This window comes from Prinia subflava, chromosome 5 (genome assembly GCF_021018805.1).
Source record: "Prinia subflava isolate CZ2003 ecotype Zambia chromosome 5, Cam_Psub_1.2, whole genome shotgun sequence".
Classification (NCBI taxonomy): Eukaryota; Metazoa; Chordata; class Aves; order Passeriformes; family Cisticolidae; genus Prinia; species Prinia subflava.
Window position 1 is genome coordinate 48,967,202 of NC_086251.1, and position 17,738 is coordinate 48,984,939.

At 35.9% G+C, this 17,738-nt stretch overlaps 1 protein-coding gene across 6 annotated transcripts in view; it reads right to left on the minus strand.

Annotated features, from left to right (window-relative positions):
• The window catches only part of DICER1 (dicer 1, ribonuclease III), a 66,859-nt gene that overhangs the window by 32,739 nt on the left and 16,382 nt on the right, over positions 1-17,738 (minus strand). For 4 of the 6 annotated variants that reach the window (XM_063399289.1, XM_063399292.1, XM_063399288.1 and 1 more), the window contains 9 exons: positions 16,260-16,325; positions 15,241-15,341; positions 7,155-7,347; positions 6,099-6,261; positions 5,577-5,707; positions 4,545-4,679; positions 3,674-3,834; positions 2,579-2,747; positions 36-508 (listed from right to left, as the gene is read on the minus strand). In XM_063399289.1, the coding sequence (XP_063255359.1) occupies positions 36-508; positions 2,579-2,747; positions 3,674-3,834; positions 4,545-4,679; positions 5,577-5,707; positions 6,099-6,261; positions 7,155-7,298 (1,376 nt within the window). In that variant the 5' untranslated portion in view covers positions 7,299-7,347; positions 15,241-15,341; positions 16,260-16,325. Of the gene's footprint in view, positions 1-31; positions 509-2,578; positions 2,748-3,673; positions 3,835-4,544; positions 4,680-5,576; positions 5,708-6,098; positions 6,262-7,154; positions 7,348-15,240; positions 15,342-16,259; positions 16,326-17,738 lie in introns of those variants that run through there. The other 2 variants (XM_063399294.1, XM_063399293.1) reach the window with 2 other exon arrangements.

The following is a 17,738-nucleotide window of genomic DNA, read 5'->3' on the forward strand; positions in this document are numbered from 1 at the left end:
GATTTTTTTTAATTTATTTAAATAAAAAGCTTTACCTATTTAGAACAACTGCTGTGTATCTTCTTTCCACAAAAATAATTCCACATAAAATATTAGTAAAGGGAGATGGGAAATTAGTCTCTGGCTTCTCTTTCTCCTCAATTTCTTCATCCTCATCATCATCTTCAGAATCGCTCCAAGACACGTAATTATCCTGATTCCTATTGTTATACCATTCAACACTTTCAAACTGCTGCCGTTCATATGGTTTGTATTTGCGCAAGATTTCAAGCAGCTTTATTACTTTTGGGGTCACAAATTTCAGGTCAAGTGAGGCAGGCGAGAAGTGCTCTTCACAGAGTGCATGTATTTTCCTTAGGAAAGTGTCTGTAAACAATAAAAATTTCCTGTGCAGCTCCTCTTGTTCATGTTTGATATACTTCTGCAGCTCTCTCACCATCATCCCAGCTACCTTATCTGCACACCACGGTCCCAGAACAACCAACACAGCTCGACAGTCTGACAATATCTACAACAAATGAATTCAAGTATCAGTTCAAAGGGTACATTCATTAACTATTCATTTAAGACTAGGGGCTTTTTTCTCTAACAGCACAGTCTTTGTAAGGATTATGACAATTTTTCTACTTTAATGCAGAAGTCTGCTTTTCTTATTTAGGTGACCTTGGGAAATTTGGTGTTTCTAACAGAGCAAGTTTCCCCCCCCTCCTTAAATTATTACAAATCAACTTCAAACTGTACATTTTAGAATCTCCAAAAAACCCCCAAGCTTAATCAAAATTTTGCCATTTTGTAGAACTGCAATTCAAAATTTATACTAAAAAGGAGAATGCTTTTTAAAGCAGTTAGATAAACAAAGCAAAAATTCTTATCTTTATTATATAACATAGAACTAACAGAACAAATACTTTACCGGGCGTTTTTACTTTATTTACTACTGACAGCTGGCAGGGTTTCAGAAGTATATAACCAGAAAGTTGCACAGTGGCCTTAAGGTAGCATTAGGAAACCTATCCTTTCAAAGGAGAAACAGAATACGGAGGTTTGTACGTGTGGGTGGAATAGTAAAAAGAGAGAACTATATCCTATTCATAGAAAATAGAATAGACATTAGAATATCATCATAATCTGATCTGATGAGAAGTTTTTCCTCTGGAAGAGTGCAGTTGTCAGACAATACACTAGGAATTCACAAATGGGGTACACTGATAACACTATTAAAAGGACTTATTGTTTGGATGCCCTATATTGTACCAGAAACTATGACTGAACTATATTAGTCAGGATGCTAGTTTTCAGCTGCTGCTTTAATTTCTCTTCCTTCCTCCCTTCTGTGAGGAAATAAAAACAGACTATCATCCTCTTGATGCTATCCTATCCTCTGTGACGTTTATTAATTCTAAGACTTAAGGGCAAAACTATCTAGACCAATTGTACCATACAGAGGCTTGGTACATTGCTGAGACAAAGCACCTCAGTTTGAAACTCATCTCTATTCTTAATATGGGTGCCTCCATCTTCTTGGAGAGCTACTGGTTTGAAACAAGCACAGAGGATTACAACCTTTAGATGTATAGCAGCTAATCCACTCTTTTGGACTCTGCATGAAGATTGCCTCCAGCCAGCATTCCTTATGTATTTTAGCCCATTATGGTTTAAATTTAGCACAAAAGTAACCAGGACTTCCAATTCTTGTGCACTGGATAAGGCTGCCTTATGTACCATCTTTCCATCTGGCACAAACAATATTTTATAAACAGTATCAGAGTCCTCAGTTTCAAAGAATGCTAAAGGAAACCAGAATATTTTGGGCTGAAGAAAGAAATACATTCTCCCAATGTCTCGTGGACTGTTACAGGAATAGTTGCAGTAATGACTCACTACTGACTTTTTGTTCAAAGACTTACATACCTTCACAGTTGTAACTTAGCAGGCAATTCCAAACTGTGAAGGCCAAGCAGGGTTAATAAAGGTACCTGTACCCCCTGTGTGAAAGGTCCCTGCTAAATACTTCACACCTTCTGGACCATCTCTGCCAAAGGTCAGGACAACACAGGGGCAAACACACGGAAAATCAGGGGCAAGCCTGAGATTCAAAGTCTGTTCCAGCAAGGTGCCACTAGTCCAATATTGTTCTAAGATAAACTACAGACAGTGTACATCTCTGGCTGGAATTTTGACCTTAATTTTCCTTTATCAACTTTTAATACAATGGAGTACAGTCCAAATTCTTCCTGAAGCATTATTTTCCTCTTCTGAATTATTCAGAATTGTGAAAACATCAAATTCTTGACTTTACAGAGAAGGACCTATAATATCAGGGTGCAGAATTGTTTTAGTGCTTTAAGCTAATCTGAACTTCAAATAAAATGAAATTCTAATCAATGCCTGACATTGAAGCCCCACTCACTTATGAAAATAACTGCATATTAATGAACACAAAAATCAGAAGTCCTTTTGCTTTAGATAATTAAGGATGGTTAACTAAGGAGGTTTCAGTTATGTAACATACATGGCAAAGAAAAACAGTAGTAAGATTTCTATTCCCCAGGTTTCTCACATTTCTTGATATCCTTACCTGCTTAGAAATCAAGGTAGAGTCTCTCTCTTTTGAATGTACAGATATGTTGCAGTCATTTAGAAAAGCAAGTGCTTCATCCAATTCCTTTAATAATCTTCCATACAACCCACTTTTGTCAGTATATGGTCCACAGTCTACAACAATCTCACACGGCTGAGAAGTATATCTTAATGAGGGCAAAGATCAAGTTAAACACAGCTTCTGAAAGCCAGAACTATTTCAGCTCTTAAGGTTATACAGCAAACACAATAGCAACATGTGTATTCAAGAACATGTCTTTCCCCATCATGAATCAATAATTACTAAAAGTTATACAGTTAAACACTTCAGAAAAACCTCCACCACCCAAAATATTGAACTACTTCATTCTAGATACTGTTCTAATACACTCCTAAAAAGAAGGCACATTGCTATCCTCATTTCAAATATTGGAAAATTTAAGCAAATTCTATTTACTTCACCAATACCTTCACTTACTTTTCTATAGTGTACTCTCTTGCTATACAAAAGAAAACCAATCCACATAATGTAAATGTATGTTTATATATACATTTACACAAGTAAAGTAATTACTATTCTTGAATGGCAGAAAGACATTCTTAAAAGGAATGGTTCAGACAAGTTTAAAAAAATGCATTTAAAACATTTACACATGGTGGTAGAAGAAAATATGCTACATAGCAGTCATTTACCCTAATTTCCCCTACAACAAGTCATTGCACCTTTAGTTTAAACAATATTCACAGGATTCTAGATTCTGCAATTCACTTGCTCTATTATTTAAGTATTTACTACCTCCTCTCATCCCCCTCTATCTCTCATTAGCCTTTAAAACCCAGGCTATGCATTTTGTGGGGTGGGGGGCAACTTTTTGTTTTGTTTTTTAGCTACAAAAATCTCTCCCTACCAAGGCCAATCAGCCTTTATACTCAAAAGCCATTTAACATTCCATCTCGATCCTAAACGGAATAGCAGCATCATATAAACACAAATTTTTCTAAAATTAAGAAGACAAAATATTGCTATGGTTTATTCCTCAATCCAGAATGAAAATGCAAGCATTGATTTACCAATAACCATTATAAAACACACCTGTCTAAAACCACCAAATCAGTTGCAGTTTCAGCATTGCTCTTCAGAATTTTCTCCAGTTTCTGGATCTTCTCCTCTAACTCAGCAGGATCACATTTCCCATTTAAAATGGAAGCTGTTAATCCCAAAATTCGAGGACATGATGGATAATCCTCACAGATCTGGGAAATCAAATCAAATTAAATTATTTACGAAATGTATCCTGTTAATCTACCTGTAAACTTATGATGCTTAGGCTGGAAAATTTTATTTCAACAGCAGGTGTTGCAAAAGGAACAATATTTTCTGTTCTACTGACTGAAGTTAAACAGCCATCACATTTAAAGGTAAATATTTACAACATGGAAAAATAGTTAGCATTAAACAGAATATTCTTGTCACCCTTTCAATACATAACATAATACTTCCATGCCATATAAAAAGCACATGTACTTTACAAGAGTTTTGGAAAGATACTTATTATGCAAAATAAGTACCTTACAAGCCAAAAAAGACATGGAGCCAGCAATACTCTGGAAAGAGCGCCAGAAATATCCCATTGGTTAGCATATCCCATTGCCTAACTCAAATATTTTTTTAATGAATTTTAAAAATTCCCCTAATTCAATAAATTTAGGTTCTCTGTTCAAGACAGATTTTTCTTTAATTCCCACTGTAAAATACAGTAAATACATTATTCTTCTGCCACATAGTATCACTGAAGTCTTAACTCAATACAGTGATTTCACAGTCCCAGGAACATGCTAATGTTGCTTCCACTAATATTTTTTTTGATAGTAAAACTTGCATTAAATGGTTCCCAATTCTCCAGCCCTCCCACTGACTTTCCCTCCTCAACCAAGTATATTAAACATTCATGCAATAAATGCACCTTCATAATTTCACGGTATGGATGATCCTGGATTGCAAGATGGCACTCATCAAACACCAAAAGATTAATACTTGACAGGGATAAATACTCATTTCTCAAAACAGTCAAAGCAACATGACATGTCATAACCAGAACCTAGATTGAAAGGAAAAAAATGTCAGAACAGGAAAAGCACAGGATGTCTGAGGTCAAGGTGAAGGAGGAAAAACCTTCTGCAGGTCTTGTGAGACAGCATTGGCAAATATCAACCCCTATTCATCTACCTACACCAGGTAAGGACAAAAGAGAATAAAACATTCTCTACTGGAGAAAGCCATCTGTCTGAAAAGGACTGTATTCATGTATGTCTGCATCTCTCCAGTTACATGCCTAGTTAAGAAATGAATACAACAGACAATCTTAACACCAATCAGACCACACAGAACAAGTATCATTAATTCCTAATAAATTCAGTGTCTCTGTATGTGTCCTATCATCATGTCTCTGGCAAGAAAGATAGTTCCTCATAAGCTCTTAACTATTTGCAGCTGTAACATAAGCAGGATATTATTAGAACTCTTTTTTAAAAAAACCCTTATTTCTTGTGCACTAAGACATAAAAATTGAGTTTGTTGATAAAATGATGTAGTTTTTACACTCACTGTGAACTTCACTTAGTAACACTTTCCTCTGTCAGAGTTCCCCAGACATATATTCCATAGAGCATTACTAATCACCAGAAAGTAAACCCCAAAACCCTAACATTTAGTAAAATTTTAATAGCATTTAAAATATAGTATGTTCACTCAAAATTTCTTCTGCAATCAACATCATGAACAAAAGTCAGGGAGGTTGAAAACAAAGAACTTAGAGAATGTCTTTTTAAAAACAACTTGAAAACACTTACATGTATTTGCCTCAAAATGAACATACAACTATTACCAATATGCTGGATTTCTTTTTAAAAATGACTGAATGTGTAATTGGAAGGCATCACTTCTGATCCAACCCAACTCTCTGGATGCTTTGCTTATAGTTTTTACATCACAATACCTGATGCTTAGAGAATTCCTGACTCCACTTCTCTTTTGTCCATGATTCAATTATCTCCAAACTTGAATACTCTCCCACTTTAAGGTCTGAATGTGTCCTGACAGCTGACACTTGCTGAGCAACTTGATTTGCTTAAGAAAAAAAAAAAGCCATTTACACAAAGGTCTTCTCATACTTTAATTTCTAAAAGGTGTGTCATACGACCAAGTACCACATTTCACATGATCTTTACCTCAGACTAATGTTAAACCATGTGTACATGGCAACTGCCTCTATGCAAAACCACATCAAGGAAACAGATGGGTAACTAAATTGCACTTCAGATTCAATGTCTTAACTTTCAACTAGAAAACATGTTATATATAAACAGATTATATTAAACAGATGATAAAACAAAAGATGAAAGGTCCTTGCTGCTGAAGACTTTATGCAGAAGTTTCTCCCAACTCTGCTTTCACGAGCTTCTGCTATGGAATATTCCATGGAAGTATCAGCAGTGTGTGTAGAAATGTTTCTGCTTACCTGAGTTGACCAAAAACACAGTTCTTTTTCCATTTTTGTTGAAATCTCCCCTGATCTGATAGGACAGCTCTTTAGTGAGTAGTACTGCAATAAAAGTCTTCCCTGAGCCAGTGTTTAAGCAGACTATTGTATTATGATCCAAAGCTGCTTCAAGCAGTTCAACCTAGGTTTAAAAAATAATAATTTCCTTACTTGCAGCAATGCAGTGAAAAAGCTGACAAAAAATAACAAAAGTGATAAATAAACTACAGACAAGTCAATAGTATGGCTTGAGATCTTTCAAGTGCCATATAACTAACACATTTCTTCCATAACAATGTATTCTCACAATCCTTCAAAAATATTAATATACTCCGTACAGCCCAACTTTCAAATCTAAAATCCTTCAGTACCACAATCTGCTCTCAGGCAGCTTTCTTAATGTCTCTTTTTAATAAATGATTCTGTTGCTATATACATGGTGTGAAGAAAGAAGCTACAGCTTTTAAATCTAATTGCACACATCAGTTCAGCCCAAGTAGACTAGCTCAAGGTGATCCAAGTTTCTCAGTAATGCTAACAAAACACTTCTGGGTATCCTGCAGTGCAGAGAGAACTGGTATTCTAGAACTCAGTTTTCCTTCAAGTGAAAAATCAGAGTACCGTGATGGGGTTTCTGACTTTAGAGGGCTGCTTTGACCAGAATGTGAACCAAAAATCAAAATTAGTTTATCAAGTGAAACACAAAGTGAGAGGTGGAGGGAGACATGGTGTATGCATACAATTGAGAGGCACAGTTTATTTGTCCCTGGCAGCACTCTGTTGACTGGCAGGAGAACATCCAGCTTAAAAGCTGTTCTGCTTGTTAGAGCAAACTGAGAAGAGGAAAGGGGGGATATAACAAATGTTCAACAAAGCCAAACTGAAGAATTAGCTCCCAACAGGTGGAGCTCAGAGAGACATGTCCTGACAGAGTGTATCACAGCACATTCTCCACCTGCTCTTGTTCTTTTTCCATTAATTAATGGATTTAATTGTACTTTTTTCATGTTACTGTGTTAGTACTATCACTAGTACCTGATATTTTCTTGGTGTGTAAATGTTATCATGAATTGCTTCTTGTTGCCATGGCAGTCCAAAAAATGGACCCATTGGGGAGGAAGCAGGGGTCATGAGCTGCAGTCCTGCCATGCTGAGGGATTGCAAAGCAGGGCTCTTCATTCATTCATCCAGTGTTTCTTTCATTGCATTTTTGTTCCAGCACAGCCTACTATAAGAAGAAAATGAAACAGTATTAGATATACCTGCAATCTCAAGCAGTAAGAGAAAACTTTTATCAAGAAAAGGACATTACATGATTTTACTTACAGAAGTGTTTCTTCTCATGCTATTTTCAGCAGAAAATGTTAATTTTAAATTTACAGGCACATCTCTACTTGAAGATGCTTATCAAAGTACCCCAGAAATTCAAAAGGAGATGTACTTTACAGGACAATTCTTCCAGGCATTTGGATTCACACACATACATTTTAATATGAAGTTCCATTTATGCTCTGCCAGAATCTCATTTTAAATTTAAACTTTAAAAAGTAAAGCTGTCTTAGTTTTACTTCAGGAAAGAAAAACACTGAATTTTACAGTACAGGCACAAATATAAGATTTTCCATTTTTCTTTCCAACCAAAAAGGCCTTAGATCAATTAAAGCTTTAAATACATGCAAACAGGAATTTTATTCTAATCACTAGGAAAAGAACAGAAACTACACAAGAATGTCAGTATTTTCAAATCATCAGATTCTGATACGATTATCTTTTTGAGAAGTGGCAGAAGCATTACACATAGTAGCTGATAACTCTGGTAAGGACTAATAGAGAATGGAATCCTTACCAGGTTAACTACCAACATCCATAAAGACACTGTAATTCACAAACAAACAAAGCATTCAGAACATCATGACAACTCAGCACTGGAGAACACTTTCCTACTGAGCCTATGAAGTCCTCATCAGCAGGGGGTGTGTGTGGGTGTGTGTGTGTGTGTGTTAAAAACATTTGTTATTCGTCAGGAATGATCAAGGTTAAAATCAACTAAACTAAACAAAAAACCCCTACCAACTAATATAAACAGAGAAACCCCAGAACATAAAAACCTTTAGCCCAGGAAAGCGATTATGGCCTGACGACATAGAAAAATATTGCTGAAGTATAGAAAAACATACTACATGAAATGTAAGAAATTTTGAATTCTCATTCTTAAAACTGCATACATACCCTATTCAAAACCCAATATTTTCAAGTTAGTTTCCTCAAAGTTCCTACAAGCTCTATGTTAATTTTAGCATCAATATAGGTTGAGAAATGCATAAAACTGTTCATGCATTCATATTGAATAATTCATTAAAAAGACATGAGGAAAAGCTAATTATCATTTTATTCCACTGAAATGTTCTTGCTTTTCTATACAACAGGAAACTTGCTTAAGTCTTGCAAATGTGCAGTAAGGAATTAAAAAAAATGAGAAAAGTATAATGCACTGTCTAAGAGAGAACCAGTAATAGTTATCAGAAATAACTGAAGAAAGAGAGTAAAAAAAAAAAAGGCAGTACAATTAAATCATCAAAAATGGAGCAGACTAGATTTCCAGAGGTCCCTTCCAACCCTACTAATTATGTGATTCTGTAATTAAGAGAAGTATTCATTTAGACTTGTTCCATAGTGTCCAACAATTAATAGCACTGTTGCTCTGTTATTGGCTAATATTTTAAAATTAAATATTATAATCTGGACCATGTCTAGACACTGATATTAAACTAGTATTAAATAATTATAGGAAGCTCTGAAAAAAGATGTTAAACCAATTATCTCACATTCCATCTCAGGCATATATTGTAAAATAGAGAATGCAATATATTGAACTACATGATCACTCTCAGAAGTAATTTCACTTTACCATCAGTGGTCAGATAAAGTTTTGTCTCAATTCCCTTCAAAGTGGCAGGGGAAGCCCTGAAGGACAATGTGGTTAAACTGAAGTAACATTATACATGCAGTTCCATTGTAAAAACATATTTATCTTTTGCAGACAAACATTCAGTAGTACATGCTTCTTAGTGAAGAAGGACAAATGTAACTTTGTGAGTTTAGGATCAGCAATAAATGTACTTCCCCCTCCATCAAAAATGTTCCTCTTTAATATAAAAAGCGTGTTGATACCGCTGGAATAATGTCTGATATTTTTATTTGAGTATCACAAAAACTGTCATAGTGAGAAGATTCCAGAAAGAAAAGATGCCTTAAAATCCTAAACTCAAAAGGAATGAATGTGCATTTTTACAGGACATAGTGAAGAACATGCTTGACACTTTATGTTTTTCCAGTTGCTTCAGGACAATCTCCAAACTCATGACAACCTTCTCATTTACTTTTCACTCCTGTAACGTAAGTTACCATTTGAGCCCAAGTATTTCAGATTACCTAAGCAGATAAAATGGATCAATACTGCTTTATTTAGCTGTAAATAAAGGACAACACAGTCTACACAAATCACAAAATCAGTACTGTGTCATTATTCATTTCAGCTGTAATACAAAAAAAGGATTGTTAAAATTGTTTCTATACATTTCAAAGAATGCATACAAGCACATACAGGTTCTAATAATGCAACTATAATAATTTTATAGAGCATTCTAATCTGGCACAACTAAAGATGTTTTGGTTCATTCCCTCCTTGGAACTAGTGGCTGTTCCTTCACTGGGACTCCAAAGCTTTGGGTCACAGGAGTCAGCTGGCTGGAAAGACACAGTCATCACAGAATGGTTTAGGTGTTACACAGCCGCATGTAGCAATCTGATCATCCTTGACATTCTGATCTGCTGAGCATTCCCACATCAAATGTACTTGATGTTTATCAGTATGTGACTGACAGATTAAGTCAGTCACATGGCAAAGACAGCAGCATGACACACAATCTTCCCCAGACACCAGCAGAAAGCATCAGAAAACTTTGAGCACTGCTAACCTTTGTGAAGCTTTTGTATGAACTGACAGCTTAGGTGCAGGAGAACAGGGAAGAAGGGAGAAAAAGCAGGGAAAGGTGTCACCTCCAACACCCCCCTCCCCAAGCTCATAAATGAAGCTCTCCTTTAATATATCTAGCTTTTCTTTTTGTATTCCAGTCAGTGGAAGCACTAGTTGGTAACACAGACTAAAAATCCTTAGAATCATAGAATGGTGTGGGTTGGAACAGACCTTAAAGATCATACAGATCAAAGCCCCTGTAGTGTTTGAAGAGCACAAAGGTCTTTTGCATGACTACAGTATTTCACTGAAACAGTCTCAATAAAGCTTCTCTACTTACACAGAGCAATTGGTGAAAAACTGTAGCAGCAGCAGGACTTGTTGTGGAATGAAACTTGAGCTATCCCAAACTGGGCCTTAGGTTTGGGCCTGCTAGGCCTCAGATTTGGGCCCATGTAGAAGTAGATTCAACTTGTGGCACAGTTAGAAATTAACTTAAGGTGTGTGCATAGACTGTACAGGACAATTAGAGTGAAGACACAGTAGCTGCCTAAACTGAGATAGTTTACATACTTGTTCACGTTGAATGCCAATAAGAATGCACCCGTAACCGTAAATTATTTTGCACTGTATAAAACCAGCCATTTTGGGAATAAAGGAGGAGAACGTATGTTGTAACTATATTGGTCGTATCGTGAGTTGCTCTGTTCCAGCTTCCATATAGGGACCCTGGTTTCAAAAAACTACTAATGTTTGCTTTGTTTAAAATGAGACCTCACTGTCATAATAATTGCTAGAACAGACTGGGGAAAAAAAGCCCAAACACTTTCCATAGTAAAGGCTGAAGCTGATTCCTCCATCATTGCTGTACATAAGCCCAGCCACTTCAGTTTCATGAATCACTTTAAATGAGCAGCACCTCCTCTTTATTTACTGTTCCATCTATTTTGTGGTTTTTTGTCAAATCATAAAGACAACTTTGGGAACATATAAAATAGCTATATCACATCACCAGGAGGGAATTAAGATAAAACCAACCTTATTTCAAAAGGCTGCTAATAAAAAAAAGTAAAGGATTCAATATTACAAATAGTTCACCTCTTTTGCTACACACCTAGTAACAGTGATATCAGTTTAGCTAACCCTGCTGTGTAAGAAGCAAGAGGATTTATGCTTACATATGGTTCCAGCTTGATCTGGAAATACTGTGAAACAAGATTTACTTTGAACTACTTTTACTACTTAGCTTTGGTTTCTGTGCACCCTCATGGAAGACCTGCTCTTAAATACAATGTCACTGGGACCAAAAAGCATTCTCAAAAAAACCCCCTTTGAAGTGTGAAGGAAGAAGCATATGCACATTTGTAATTTGAAAAGTACCCACGACCAAAACAGCATTGTGTGCCACTGCAATCATACCTGGGTTGAGCTCGCATAAGACAGCACATTTGAAAGATGTGGGGGAGGGAATTTAAGGTAAGTCAGATAAAAAGTTATCCTCCTGCTATACTAAGGTCCTAGTCCTGGCTCTCATTTCTATCATTTGTACTGGAAGTATATAAGATCTGACAAGATCAAGTCAACATTATTATGGGAGTAAGCCAGAATAATGCAGTAATTGTATCATTCTAGAGTCTCTGTTTCAATAGCAAGGAAAAATATCAAGTTCTTCAAGAAAAGAAAAGCAGTGCCAGATCATCTAGAAATAAAAAGGGAAAGAACACATCTACTTGAAGAAAAGATTTTAAATTGAAAACATTTGAGATGTAAGCACATATGTTCAGAATCTGTGGACAGAAAACTGAACATGAGCTAACTGAAACTAGCTAACAGTGAAGCAAAACAAAAAGCCAAACTAGGCCTGCTCAGTGACTGTTGGGTAATAAAGATACTTGCCAAGATGTTCTGTTTTTGTCCACTGCATTATTTTGAAATCTGACAGAAAAAGAAACTGTAAGAAGTAGCTGAAGCTGAATCTGGAGCGAGAAACATCTGAAACAAATCATACTTCTTGTGACTCTGGACTAGTTATGGAAGCTCTATACGGCAGCACAGTGCTCAAGCTTATTTGTTCTACTCAATTAATATTGAAAGTTCATGGCCATCAATTTTGAGAGTTTTAAGAGCAGAATTCACAACCTAGTGTCCTTATTTTAATGCACATTGATGTGAACAGATAGTGAACTGCAGAGCTAAAATTAACCCTTATTCCATCATTTAAAGAACTGTTATTCAGAACAAGATACAATGTTGGAAATGAAGTCAACAACTAGCAATAAAATTTTTTTCCAGTCTGCAATAAATCTGGAACAGTGGTACAGGTTTTTCAGACACATGACTATATCCAGTTTGAAGCCATCCCCTGGCACACAAAAAATTCGGTGTTCCCTGCACTAAGGAATACAAGCCAAATCGACCAGAGGCTTCCCCTGGAATGAGACATCCTGGATCTAGTCTGCTTGGAGGACAGTTTAAAACATTTATGGAGTGGCACTGAGGTACACAGAGAAGAGAGTACTGTCCTAGGCATGCAACTTTCAAGTTTTTACCACCATTCATGAACATAGTTTGTGCTGTTTTCACAAGTTAATGCAAAAGTAAATAATCTTCTATTAACAACAAAAATTTCTTAATGCCATTTACATGTATTTGTTTTTTTTACTGATTTGTCAATTTGTACCTAATACAATGCTTGTAATACAAACATTATGTCTGATGCTTTAGCATTTCATCTTTGTCCAGGAATGTCTAATTTATTCTCTAAAAACACTCCTAACATCAGCCAAAACAAGTTAGCCTCAAGAGGTAAAAATAATCCACTTACTCTAAAGGAAATAAACCACGATTTATAAAAAATATGAATAGAACCTTGCTGCTTAAATATTCTCTTACATGAGCACTTGAAGAGTCTGAATGCAGTTTCTTTACAGCAATTTCTATCTTCAAGTGCTACATGAAACATTAACTTGCTGAATGATCTAACACAGAAAATTCTTACTTGAGTAAAGAAGGACCAAATAAAAATGTAGAATATTACAAATATGAAATATAGAGTAGAAAATTAATGTAAATGCTAACATACAAAATGTAAAATGTCAATGAGAATGTTCCATACCAAATTACACTGTAAGCATTCAGAGGCAAGAACTGGTTTTGCCTCAATTTAGGTGAACTTGCAATATTTCTATGCTGTCTGGCTTCTAAGCTTTCTTTTAAAAGAAGTGTACTTTTTAAAAGCATTTGATTTTTTTCAGTGACAGCCCAGAAGAATACACTACTCCTTCCAGAAAAAGAAGTGTATTTTGTTAGTATTATTCCTGCAACTTAAACTCTCCTCTTAAGAGAACTTAAAAATCCCAAACCAAACACCTCTAAGTTCTATCTGGAAAAAAAAGTTCAAAACTCAAACATCAAACAATCAAACAATTGTCAATACTACTCAGTAAGATGAATCAGAAATCTCTTTTCTATTGTGCTCTCTTTAAAACGGAACACATCTTACAAGACATTCTTTCTCTCTCATCCTTCAAAGATCTTTATCCCATGCGTTTCCTAACAGCAACTTTTACATTTGGTCTATCTAACAATATTCTTAAATGAAAATAAAAGAATGCATTTCAGATGTGTTCCTTTCCGAGAAGGGAATGTGTAGATACTTACAAAGCTCACATACAAGCATTCCTTTAAGGACCATCTTCCCTGGTTTCCCCAGCACCATCAGAATATTCATTTGGAACTATAAGAATTCTACTTTTTCTAATTTTCTGATACAGAACCAGTCTAACATTGATCTTTAATAGCCTACCAGGGCATACCAGCACAACGATGGCTGCTTTCTGTTGTCCACGAAAAGTTTATTAAAACAGAAGTTTAATTGAGGCTCTACATTTGGATGAGCTGATTCTGAAGCACTTCTACAAGCAGTACAACAGTTAACAGGTGAAATTCCTGGCAAATTCCTCCTAAAAATCTGTTTGTATTAGAGAGATGGATCACAATGTGACACTTAGCAGACTCAGAGTAAGTCCTTCATGTAGTGTTTGGTATGACCAAACCTGGATGTGGGGTAAAAGCATAACAAACACTGTGTTGCCATCAGTCCACCCTGACCAACAACAGAGCCAGCAAGTCATCACTCACACTGGAGTTGTGCTGCTGCACACTGAGCAGTCAAATGCAAATGGATTATGCCACTATTTATCAGCAAAACACACACAGGCTGTAGGGCATTACAAGTAAAGCAATACAATGTAAAAACAAGAATCAGTTTTGTAGTGCATATCTAGTGATACCAGTGCATGAGGCATTCAGAATAAACATTCAGAAAGGGGATGTTTCTCCCCTGAAGAATAGAGACGTGCAGCCAGATTCTGGAACAAACTTTCATTCTTTAAAATGGTGTACAAAGCCTGTGCAAAAATCCTAACTACGCAGCTGCTTGACCAGCAGTGTAGAATTGGTGCTATGCAAACTCCTTTCACCTCCCCAACACAGATGACAAAAGATAAAGCATGAAGTATATGGATCTAAGATGCGAGGCAAGGTGAGCATCAGTGGAACTAAATACATTTCTGTCTTCCCTATGTTATCAAAGCTCATTCTTCTGCTATGTAATTTTAATCAGATAGCCTTTCCCTATTTTTGCTGAACTCATATTTCAAACTGAAATATTAAAACTATTAAAACTAAGACCTTAATTTACCTGTCATTTCTTTTCCTTACCATTTACTTTGTATAGCCTATCTGGAACAACACATGAATTCAATTTCAATTCTAACCCCTTGTGTCAACTCTCTCTTTTTTTTTAAATGGATCATATTCCAACAACACAACCCCATTTATATAAAATCCACAACAAAAACACACACATACACACTTTTAAAAAACTGAATAGACTTTTAATCTTATTCAGCTTCATAAGAAGTATCAGGGCAAGTGTTCCATGACAAACATCTAAACTTCTCTGAATAAAATGAAGTAGTTACTTTCATTTTTCTTTCCAAAGAAATTCAGTCAATTTCTATAAACTCACACATGGAAGTTACTTTACCCTATGGTCCTGATGCATCTTTAAATATAAAACAGGAGAACACAGCGCAGTGATACATCAAAACCTGCTTGTTCCACACTACAAAGCAGCCTTACCGTTTTAATTTCCGCAGTCTCTGTGTTTATGCTTCCCGAACTGCATTTTGACATCATGATATCAGCTTGTAGATTAATCACATAATTTGCAAGCTCTGACTCTTAAAAAAACAGAACAAAAACCTATGAATGATAAAAATTATTTGAAAAGGAACTACAATGGCAAGATTAACTGTGGGAATTCAGTTGCTTATAAACATTTATATGTGTTGAGCCTACATTACAACTTGCTGACAGAATTGAACTATTTAGGTTCACTCTGAACATGAATTATTTTAGTTTACTATCAGAAACTAAAATTTAAGAGTGATTTAAAAGATAATTTAGTTTAAATGTACATATACTTCCCTAGTCCTATTTCAAGGTTACTATTATTAATTAATGGCTCATGTGAGAAATACAATAATGGAGTGTTGATATAATTTTACGATGGTTTGTATAACTGTACTGCTTTTTCCATGCACATGTATTTTCACTTTGAGTTAGACATTAAAAAAAAAATCAGAATTCAAACTTCTGTTAATTATTTCAATTTGAAACTGCAAGCAATAGACAATTAATGAAAAAGTAACAACCATTTCTCTGGAAGTACACCAGTCTTTTTAGTAGAAGAAAAAATGCTGCGCACTTAAGATGATGATTTAACCATAAAAGTAAAATTCAGAAAGACAGAAATTCGTAACAGTGAATTTCTAGACATATTAGCCAAATATATGTATTATATATTTATATTGAAAATATTATATATATAAAACTACAACCTAAAGCAAAAATACCATATTTAGCAGATCTAGAGTGTTCTTAAAGCTATAAAATAAAAAATTTGCACCATATATATGCTTAAAAGTGTGAGTTCTAAAGCCAGACCTAAAAAGAGACATTGAGCAGTCCAATTTTTTTAAATCAATACTGAAAACTTAAATACAAAATGAATGTTGATGAAAGTTTCTCCTCCAACCAATTCCATAACGTTAACAAAGAGGACACTCCCAAGATTAGTTCAGTATGTTCATTTTTACCTCAACCGCTGATGCTGAGCTTTTCCAGAGTCTCCAAGCCTGTAATTTTGTTTCACCCTATGTAACCTAAAAGGCAACATAAAGAGAGAGCATTTTACCATGAACTGCCATTAAAATCAACTGTGCCATGTGGTAGTCTGCTTTCTTGCATTTTAATATTAAGCTCTGTAGCAAGAGCACATGGTCCTTCAAAATCTAATTATCATATGCCCCTTTTTGGCTAGGGATGCAGACAATCAGTGTCTGAAAGATCAGCCTTAAGTGCTCAGGAGATATTTGCATGTTTTGTTTTATCTGCTAAAGTAATTGCTAGCTAAGGCCCACTAGATTCACAGCTTTTCTCCCCTGTGCTCCATGCATGTTTCGCCTAATATAGGGAAATCCAGAAGAAAATTATTATTTAACACATTTAAGAGACAGATCTGAAAGAATATGTTTTTCCAGAAAATGAAGTAAACAGTTATTATTTTATTTTACAAAAATACAAAAGGAATGCAGCACAGAAAATCTGTGGATACTGCAGTCATGTACAAAACAGATTGATAAAAAAATTTATTCCCTGGTCTACATTTTAAATTTGTGTTTGCCGCATATGTAAATACATCCTTTATTTTCAGCACAAAATACAGAAAATTGCTTCTAAGATGTAGTAAGTAGAACTTACATTTATTATAGCATGTTCTTGTTATGTCTAGGTTATTCATTTACTCACTGCCTCTGAATATGAACCAGAATATACACTGCATTGAACCAAAATAAGTAACAACAGAAAACTGCCACATCCACGGTGAAAATACAGAAATATACTCTGCTCTCTATATTTGCAAGAAAAGCAGAAGGGAACAATGCAGCATTTGGATACCCCAGCAAAAAGCAAACACGAACAGAAAGAAAGGTTCAAGCCTTGTTAGTAAAACTAATGCCGTGTGTGTGGCTTAACAGAGCAAATTTACTTTACTGCCAAATCGCAGATGGCAAACACAAAGCACAGAGACCAGTAGGTAAGATCTGGAGAACCAAAAAAGTGTGTAATTCTAATTCTGCACCAGCTTAGCCGCTTCCTTCGGCACACCGAAGCCAGAAAACCGCGGCTTTAATCAATCGATCGGCCGGCAGGAATTACAGTAGGCCCTTTGAATGCCAACCTCAAACCAGACAGGCCACATTCCTGAGATGCAGTCAAGGTCTAGCACAAAACAGCAGCGTATCTCACATTAGCATCTAAATGGCGCTGGAGCACCCACTCAGACAAAGGCGGGTGCGATCCTTCCCGGGCCGGCCAGGGGCACCTGCCGCTGCCACGGCCCAGGGCCAGCGGCACCGCCGCGCTGCCAGCGCTGAACGGCCCCGTGCTGCTGCCACAGCCGGCGAATTGGATTTACCACATCACAAATAAATAAAGAAAGAAAGAAATGTTTCATTTTGTTTTATAGTTTCTCAGGGTCTTGTTAAAAACAAGCAAAAGAGACAAAAAGGAAA